The sequence below is a fragment of the Fukomys damarensis genome, unplaced genomic scaffold, assembly GCF_012274545.1.
Source record: "Fukomys damarensis isolate Sample0158 unplaced genomic scaffold, DMR_v1.0_HiC HiC_scaffold_12, whole genome shotgun sequence".
Lineage (NCBI taxonomy): Eukaryota > Metazoa > Chordata > Mammalia > Rodentia > Bathyergidae > Fukomys > Fukomys damarensis.
In genome coordinates, this window is record NW_022900924.1 from 7,021,415 (window position 1) to 7,031,457 (window position 10,043).

The window sequence follows — 10,043 nt, forward strand, 5'->3', positions numbered from 1 at the left end:
AGGAAGCACGCTCCTATCTGTCTGAGTCAGAAATGCCTCTGACTCCACCCACCAAGAGGAAGTTCAAGGTCAGGGAAAGCTGATCTCAGGTAACAAAAAGGAGAGGTCAAGGTTGCCACGGGAGATTGCAACGAGTAGAAAGGACACAGTAGCCAGGATCTGGGACGTAACAAACATTTTACATCTTCAAATGTTTTTCAGGCATACAAACTGATGGGCCTTGGGGCTGGGGATTTAGCTCAGTAGCTCTGCCGCCTGCCTCACAAGTGCAAGGTCCGGAGTTAATCCCCAGTACCAAAAAACAACAAACAAAAAAACTGATGGACCTCATTGTACACTTCCTTGTATGTTTTGCCTCTTAGAAAGATTGTTTTTTTGGTACCAGGATGGAACTCAGGTCCTTGCACTTGCAAGGCAGGCAAAGGCACCATTGAGCCAAATCCCCTGCCCACATTAGAAAGATTTTTAAAGTGATTCTGGAGAACAAGAACTGGAGGCTGGAAGGATAAGCAAGGTCTTGTACTTCTCAACATACTCACTCCATCCAGTGGCTATATATCTTCTTAAAAGAAAGGAAAGAAAAGTTTCCACGTTTGCTGTTTAACCACCCAATCTATATTTTGTTACAGTTGCTAGATCTAAGACAAATTGGTATTAGAAGTGGGGTGCTATTGTAACAAATACCCACAAATGTGTAAGCAGCCTTAAAATTAGGTAACAGGTAGAAGACAGAGTTTTGAGGTACATGCAAGAAAAAGCTAATATTGCCATGAAGATGATTCTGATGAAGGCTCAGAAAGAAAAGATACACACAAAGCTTCCATCTTCTTAAAAATAATGATTTGCAGAATATTGGTAGAAATATGGATGCTAAGGAAATTCTGCTGGGACTCAGGTGGCAATGAAGAACATATTATTGGATTTAAAAAAAGTAATCCTCATTTTACAGCTGCAAAGCACTTGGCTTAATTGTGTTTGTTTTAGTGTTCTGTGGAAATCAGATGTGTGAGCAATGAAATTAGGTATTTAGCTATGGAGATTCCTAAGCAAAGCGTTATGAAATTGGATATTTAGCTAGGGAGATTTCTAAGCAAAACGTTGAAGAAACTGTGTTTCTCCTGAATGCTTTTAGTTGGCCCTGTATATGCACAGGTTTTGCATTGACAGATTCAACCAACCACAGACTGGAATATTTGGGAAAAAAATTGTGTCTGTACTGCAAATGCATGGTTTTCTTGTCCTTATTCCCTAAAACTTACAGTCTAACAACAATTTGTTTATCATTTACATTGTGTTTGGTATTGTAAATAATCTAGAGAAGCTGGGTCTGGTGGTATATGCCTGTAATCCTAGCACTTGGGAGGATGAGGCTGGAGAATCACCAAGCTACATAGAGTTCAAGGTCAGTTTGAACTAACAGCAAGACCTTGTCTCAAGAAAATAAAACAAAACAAAAAATCTAGAGATGATTTAAGGGCAAAACAGGGCCGGGGATTTAGCTCAGCGGTTCGGTGGCCTGCCTTGAAAGCGCAAGGACCCGAGTTCAATATTAAACCCCCAGAACAAAAAAAAAAAAAAAAAAAGTAAAGGCAAAACAAAAAAGATATAATAGTAAAAGAGGAATTAGAATGGATTTAAAGTAGAAGACAGATTACCAAGGACTTGAGAAGGGTGCTGGGGGCAGGGAGTTTGGGAGGAGGGAGAAAAGTAGAAGAGGGGTGGATGCAAGGCACATGCATGTCTGAAAAGATAGTAAGGATCTACACTGATTTGTGCAACCAGTATGTGTTAGTCATTATATAACAAAATAAATGGATTATGTAGAAAAAAGTATATAGGAGGGTATACATACATTTTATGCAAATATTAAGCCAATTTATATAAAAAATTGGAGCACCTGTAGATTTTGGTATCCTTTTCCTGAAACCAATTCCTTGTGGATACCAAGGGATGACCACATAGTAAAATATAAGACAGAAATGAACTGAGGAAGGAATGTTACACTTGATCTTAGCCAAAAGGCCGAGAAGCAATGGAAGGAATTGTTAAACAAAAAGAAACCAAGACAAAGATTTGGAAAGTTCTTAGCCTATCTATATTGCAAAAACTGAGAAAGCTTGTTCTGAAAAGAGCATCAGGGTATGGCTGAAAAACCATTCCATAACAAGATTAATATGAGCCAGAACTATAAATTTAATTAACAGAAGCTAGGAATAAAGATGGGATTATACCAGCAGAAACACTACCAGTTGGTACTCAGAACAGAAAATTAGGAGGGAATGTAAAAATATTCTGTCCTTCAAAAACAGGAAGACCCAAAATATGACTCCAAGGTCATCAGAGCCACCATTCCCACCACAGAAATAGGAGGCAGGGCTAATTCTTTAAAAGGGTGAGAGACACCTCTCCAGTTAGGCCACGATATCCCAGACCAATGTCTCAGAGGAAAGGCCCACCCAAGTCAAAAACAGGGACCATCTCACTGAGCTGTGGGAATAACACTGTCACACCAATGAGCCCGGAGGGCAGAGCATCAGACCTAGTAGAATTATTCCTAAACTTATGGTCTAAAAGAATTTGCCTTGATAAATTTTGGAGTTAACTGGATCTAATGATCCCTTCCTTCTTTTCTATTTCACCTATGTGGAAGAAAATGTCTAGTCTATGTCTGTCCCATGGAAACACATAATTTACCTTGTACAACAGAGCCACAGATGGAGAGGGATTTTGCTTCAGGATGAATTATATCTTTAGTCTCACCCCTATATGAGTTAGATATTTAGAGAAGACTCTGCACAGTAGAGCTGATCCTAAGATGAGTTAAGACTTTAGGGGCTGCTAAGACAGAATGAGGATATTTTGCATATGAGAAGGACATGAATCTTGGGAGAACTAGGGGCAGAATACTATGGACTGAATTTGTCTCTGAAGTTTTTACATTGAAGCTCTAATCCCCAGTGTGATGGTATTTGGAGGTAGAGCCCTTGCAAAGTAATTAGATTTAGATGAAGTCTACCTCATACTCTTGCTATGTGTCAGGGAAAGAGGGAAGGATACAGCAAGAATGTGACCCTCTGGAAATCAAGGAGAGGGCTGAGGCCGGACACCAAATCTGCTGGCATTTTGATCCTAGACCTCCCAGCCTCCAGAACTATGAGAAATAAGTTTCACTACTTAAGCTATTCAGTCTATTTTATTATATGGCCCAAACTGACTCAGACACAGAAGATGGAATAATGCAGGGATAAAATGAGACAGGCAAAGGGGGAAATTGTTCTCGGTTATATGCTTATTACTACAAAGCATCTGATCAATCAAGAAAGACAAGTAAAATAAAGCAAAGATATAGAAACATTTCCATTCTGACAGCAATGTCAACTTTGACTCCTGCTTACACAAGCCACTCTCCCTCCCTTATCCCCAAAACTACAGGCACGTGAAGAAGATATCAAGTCTAACTTACTGGTATAATCACTGAGGGTATACAGGACAGTGATGAGGTTGTCCAGGCAGGGCCAGTGGTCAGGATTGCACTGCAGCCCTTCCTCAAAGGCATGTCGAGCCAGGGGGAGCCGGATTAGCCTCAGGGCCACATGTCCAATTTTATACCAGAGGTTGACATCCGTGGAGTCCAGCATTACTGCCTGGAAGCAACACAAGCAGAGGGTGTGCGCATGCACACACACACACACACACACACACACACACAATCAGCTGGAGCTCTTGCTCATCAGATACCTGTGGGGACTAGAAGGGCACACATGGGCCTAGCCACTCTAACAATCCAGAGAAATGCCAAACTGGCAAAACTGCCTAGTAACTAATAAAGTCGTCATCTTACAGGCAGATGTTTCCAACACTCGAAGAAATGACACATAAAAAGTAACGTGAACCAATTTATTTGGCTCAGAGCACCTTCCTGATATACTGTCAATATAAACACATGTATATTTAACAGGTAAAAGAAGCGAAAGGAGTAAAATGAAAACATGGAATCTTAGTGTAATTCTAGAAGACCTAAGTTCACATCCCTGTTCCAACACTGATTAGCACAATGATCTTGAGCTTCTGTTCTCTCATCACTAAAATGAGGATAAAGACATTTTCCTTGCAAAGTGGTTTAAGTATGCACATAAAGCCACTGTGTCTGGTACACCAGAGATGCCCACAGAGACAGTGATGATAATATAGAAATAAGGGCAGCACTATTATGACCAATGCAAGAAATTAGGCTGTCTGCGTACTTGTACACATACCAACTCACTTAATTTCACAACTATCCTTTCTTATTATTACCAGTACAGTGATAAAGACCTGGAGGTGCCCATAGTCACAAAGCACTGGGTGGAAGAAAAAGAATTCACACAGAGGCCTCTGCATCCCTGCCCCACCCCACCCCTGCTCTCCAGGCCTGTTTCCTCGCTGTTACCAACCACTGGCTAGGGCTTCAGGAACTACAACTTGGTGAGCACTGATATAAACTTTTCTGTTTAGCTACCAAGAGCACAACCTTATTCCCCCCAACAAACAACTTTCAAAACACTGAGGGAGCTGAGCATCAACTAAAACCCTACCTCCAGGTAGAACTCCATGGCTGTCTCCAGATCCTCTCGCTGAGCTGCCAACTGGGCCAGGTTCTTATATGTGGAATATTTCAGTATCAGTCCAGGGTGTTTCAATCCCTCTTTTTCATCACCAGATGAAACTGCCTGTGAGCAAAACAAATGATCAGAAGTGATACCTAGGCCCTAAAACCTCAGGAAGCAGTCTGCAGAATACCTGGCTTCCAGGCTGGCCTTTGCCATAAGCCCTTGAGCCACTCCAGTACCAGCCTCCAAGGGAAAGTTAAGCAATGAATCTATCCTTAGAAGACCCCTCCAGCAACAATCACACAGAAAAGAAAGGCCAGACCACCAGAGGTAGTTTGCAAAAGTCTGAGCATCAATAGTGACAGCAAGAACCTCCCAATCAACCATTACCAGCATACTTATGGGCTCAGGCATGGACGGTGACATTTACAGCATCGGCAAGGCAGCCCAGCCAGAGGCTCCCTGCTGCAGGACTGAAGACAGAGGACAAAGGGTGGGTCTTTCTGGAGGCAACAAGTAGGACCTAGAGTTTCATCTCAGAGACCCCTGGGATTAGAGGCTCTCTAGACCTCTAGAGGCTGAGTTCCCAACTCTATTAATTCCTCACAAGACCAAACAAAAATTACTTTAACAATGTTTCAGTGACCCCTGCAATAGGACAATAATTCCTAACCTGAAATCAGAGGTAAACATAAGCTGAAAGAGCATAAGGACTATAAACATGATTAGAGAAAGTTATAGCTTCCACAACCCACTCCACCATGGGTTGACAGGGAAGACCCACTCTTGAAGCCTTCCCAGCACCTGGCTTGATAATCTATGGAATGAGTTCTTTTTCCCCCCTCGGGGCCCTTACTCAGTTCCTAGCAATGAGTGTGTGGCAGATCACAATTCCCATGTCTCTAATTCCAACACGTTATAACCACCAATTAAGAATCTTGACAACCTATATAATTAGGAATAGAAGAAAATACTTCGAGTGAAAGGATAGGCACTCTCTGCAGACAACTAGAACTCGGCATTCTGCCTTATGAGAGACAGAAAGCATCCAGGGGTGGGGCTTGACACATAAGCCTATAGGGCTATAGGGTACTGTGCTCAAGTGAGAGGGAGGGGAGGGGAGGAGAGGGGAGGAGAGGAAAAAAGAAAAGACAAGACCATCCATTCTTACACAGATTCCCTGAGCTCATGGTCTGTTATTCAAATAGCACTTGCCAAAATGTACTTTCAACAATCTTTAGGTATTAGAAAACAATAGGCTCCAGTCCTGGCTCTAGTAAGCATAGATTCACTTATAAGCATGGATTGGAACCATCAATCCCTCACTAAGACTCAGTTCTCTAATCTGTAAAATTGGAACACCCCTACCAACTAGGCAGAGTGGCTGTGAAGATTAAGTAACCGGCACTTACTGGGAACTAACTTGGCTTTCCCACCTCACCACATGGTCCTGCTGTATAAAACATCTTTGAAAAGTACTGTGGGAAGGCAACCCACTTTCCGGTCCCCCTTCTGTCTCTCTCAGACAGAAACTATATTACACAGTCATAGGTGGGTCTCTTCAAAGGTGGCCGGATCTAAGGGGTGTGACGCTGGGATTGATTCCTGTGCAGTGTTAGGATTAAGGGTGCAAGGATTAAGGCTACTTTAAAGGCGGTAGACAAGATAAGAGACAGCAAGAGGGTTGTTTGTTGTTGCTTGTTGCTTGCTGCCTTCTGCCTGACTGTTCTTTGATGTCCCTCTGCAATGCCACCTGCCTTGGAGTCAACTGTGTTGACTCCAATAAACCTTCCCTCCTATAACTCTGGGTGTCAGCAAAGAAAAAAGCAACTAAGACACTCACGATGCATCAAGAACCACTCTTTGTGCTTCACTAAATTCATTCAACCCTCACAACACCCCAGCAAGCACATACAGGTGGGAAAATGAGGGGCACAGAGTTGAAACAATGACTCCCAGCCAAGAAATCAAAGTCCCTGGGCAAAAGAGTCCTCCTCCTTCCCGCCATGGCATACTGCCTGGCCGGACGCTGCCTCACCTCCCGCAGCAGGTGTGCCTCCAGGAGCTCATGATAGGCTTTGGCAGACTCCTCAAACCGATCATGTTTCTGCAGATCCAGGGCCTTGTGATACAAGGCAAAAGCCTCTGCTTCCTGCAAACCAAGACAGGAGACATTTCACACAACACAAAGGTTTGCCTCTTTTAAACCAAAAATGTGTATAAGGGGAGCTATAGTCGCGCCATGTGAAGTGTCAGAAGCTGCACCCTCTATAGTTGAGAAAACTCTTAACTTTCCAATCTGCCAGAAGCTAATCACTGGGAGAAGAACCCCTTCTGAACCCTCTACGGAGACACAAGTGAATCAGACGGGACTACGGCAAGCTCCAGCAAAAACAAAGAGCCACATAGATTCAGACTATGCCAAATTACGAGCCCAATGACCCACGCTGGGTGAAACCAGAAAAGTAGCCACACATTAAATCAGAGAAGTTGACAGTGTGTGTGGCACTGCATTAAGTACATATTTCATCTTTGTCCATTGTTCCTAAGGTAAGGTGGACCTTCTGAAACTCTTAGAGCTTCCTGAGTTATGGGGTATGCTTTGGTTTAATTATGAAGTGTCTCCCAAAGACTCATGTATGGAGAGGGATTGATCCCCAGCGCAACCACATTCCAAGGTGGGGCCTAGAAACATGACTGGACTATGAGGGCACTAACCCCATCAATGGATTAGCCACTGATGAGTTCATGGCTGAGTGGGCTGTGAGGAGGTGGGGCCCAGTTGGAGGAAGTAAGTCCCTGGGCTACACCTTTAAAGGGTACATCCTGCCCCAGCCCCTTCCTCTCTCTCTGGCTCTACTGTCCTCCATTTCCTGACTGCCATGAGATGGGTAGCTTTCCTCTCTCACGTCCTCTGCCATGTTTCTACCCTGGAGTCAGCCAATCATGGATGAAACCTCTGAAATCATAAGCCAAAACAAACCTTTTCTCCTTTAAGTGTGTACGTCAGGTATCTTTTGTTATTCATAACAAGCAAGCCCCTTTCAATCAGACCAGCTTTAAATTAGTGGGATTATAGGAGGGGTCTCCTAGATTACTTCAGGATTGGGCTGGCACCAGAAGAACCAACCATGATTAAGGGCTTGGAACTTCCAGTTCTTTCATCCCATCTCCAACCTTCAGAGTGGGGGAAAAAGGCTGGAGACTGAGTTGATCACGTGTTTTAATCTACCATGCCTGTGTAACAGAACTAAAGGATGGGGTCTGGAGAGCATATGAGTTGAGGAATAACACATCAAGGTGCTAGGAGGGCAGTGTGCGCACAAGAGAGACCTGGAAACTCAGTCCACCAGTCCCTCTACCTTGTCCTATGTCTCCCTTCCATTTGGCTGGTCCTGGGTTGTATCCTTTCTAATAAACTGATCGATGTAATTCAAGGCCATATGAGCAAACGATGAAACCTAAAGCAGGTAAGGGGTAAGAATCTGACTTTAGTGTCAGGCCAGCAGACATAGGGGTATCTGGGCACTCAACTGGCATCTCAAGTAAAGACAATCTAGTTGGACGGAGCCATTAAACTTGTGGAGTCTCACACCGATTCAGGAAGGTTAGTGTCAGGATTGACTGAATTGTAGCACACTCGGCTGGTGTCTGGAAAGTTGGACTTTTGGTTGGTGGTGGGAAAAACCACCCCACACATTTGATGTCAGAAGTGCTACGGGTAAAAGTAATTTGATTTGAACACCATTTCCACTGCTTTCTTTTATTTTATTTTTTTGTTTGTTTTCCTTAGTACAAGACAGTGAACCAAGGGCCTCACACATGCTTAGAATGCACTCGAACACTGAGCTACACACCCCACTTTGTACTGCTTTCTACTCTCTGTCTTAACCTTATCACTGCTTGGGGAAGGTGACAACCTCCTCCAACATTCCACTCTATCGCACTAACATTCTTGGGGTTTTTTTTGTTTGTTTTTGGTTGTATAAAGCACAGTCTTGCTATATATATAGTTCAGACTGGCCTTGAACTCACTCTGTACCCAAGCTGGGCTCAAACTCCCGCACACAATCCTTCTATTTCAGCATACGAAGTGCTGGGGTTACAGGCGTGCGTCACCATGCCTGGCTGTTCCCATTAACATTCTCGAAGACCAGGGACAGCTAACTAGTAGCCTTGTTTTCTTCCCCAGTACTGGAGATCAGGCCTTATGCATGCTCAATACATATTCTACTACTAAGCTACATCCTCGGTTCTTCTTTTAAATGTTTAGACAGGGTCTCATTACATTGCCTAGGCTGGCCTTGAACTTGTGATTCGCCTACCTTAGACTTCTGAGTAGCTGGGATTACAAGCATGCACCACTGTACTGGGCTGACTAGATTTTTTCTGAGAAGGCTCAGGAACTGTCCCAGTTTCTCCCATAAAGGGAGGAAAAGGACATACGTTTATTTCAGGGAAAACAAAAGACAAGAGCAAACCCTTGTTACATAAGGGTAGGGCAAGGACGAGGGAAGGAGCAAAAAAAGAAAAAGAGGGAGGTGAAAGGAAGGCAGACAGATGGTTAACAGCATAGAGAGGAATGATCAAGAACCTAGAAAGCTGACACGGGACCTGGCTCCTCCACTCTCCCGGAGGGAGAACCTGGACACGGCAGCTCTCCTCAGAAGGTTTCAGTACACTGTACAGTGAGAACAATACACTATGGAACCTTAAAGGGCCATTTACCATAAATATTCACATCTGGGTATGCCAACACTGGCACCTACACATATAGGCTGAAGAGAAAGCTGGCCTCAGCTAGAAAAGTGGACCTTTCAATACACTCACAGAACAGATATAATTTCTCTTCAGCATGACTTACCCGAAGTGAAACAGATTTAACATGAGATGGAAAGCTAGCTATCTTTCAAAATGGAGTTTCAATGGGCGTGTACCGCAGTGGTAGAGTACTTGCCTAGCATGTTTGCAACTCTGGGTTCAATTACCAGCACTGAAAGAAATAAAGTTTCCCCATAAAATTGCAATTTCAGGTGTCTGAAAACATTTAAAATGAGGTTCCATCTACAGAAATGAAAAGTAAGGTCTACCTGTAGAGGAAAATATTATATTACATACCTGAGCCTCCTTTGTCTGGGTTTTATGACTTTTAAAGCTTCCTTCATGATCATCTTCAACTGTAGAGCTGGCATTTAAAGCTGCAATTCGAATCTAGAAAAGAGTTTTAAGGAAAAGAAGTGTTGCTTTCAGGTGAATATAATTCAACTCCAGCATACAATCTATTCTACCTTGAAAAGCTAGGGAAGCCGGACGTGGTGGCGCACTCCGGCAATCCCAGCACTCGGGAGGTTGAGGCAGGAGGATCGCTGTGAGTTTGAGACCAGCCTGGGCTACACAGTGAGTTCCAGGTCAGTCTCAACTACACAGTGAGACCCTGTCTCAAAAAAAAAAAAA

At 43.5% G+C, this 10,043-nt stretch overlaps 1 protein-coding gene and 1 pseudogene across 4 annotated transcripts in view; both read right to left on the reverse strand.

Annotated features, from left to right (window-relative positions):
- The window catches only part of Cabin1 (calcineurin binding protein 1), a 147,928-nt gene that overhangs the window by 130,554 nt on the left and 7,331 nt on the right, over positions 1-10,043 (reverse strand). For all 4 annotated transcript variants that reach the window (XM_010603921.3, XM_010603917.3, XM_010603919.3 and 1 more), the window contains exons 3-6: positions 9,708-9,800; positions 6,628-6,741; positions 4,575-4,709; positions 3,464-3,644 (exon numbers count right to left, since the gene is read on the reverse strand). In XM_010603921.3, coding sequence (XP_010602223.1) covers positions 3,464-3,644; positions 4,575-4,709; positions 6,628-6,741; positions 9,708-9,800 — 523 coding nt within the window. The remainder of the gene's footprint in view (positions 1-3,463; positions 3,645-4,574; positions 4,710-6,627; positions 6,742-9,707; positions 9,801-10,043) is intronic.
- LOC117285800 lies at positions 1,900-2,034 on the reverse strand (annotated as a pseudogene).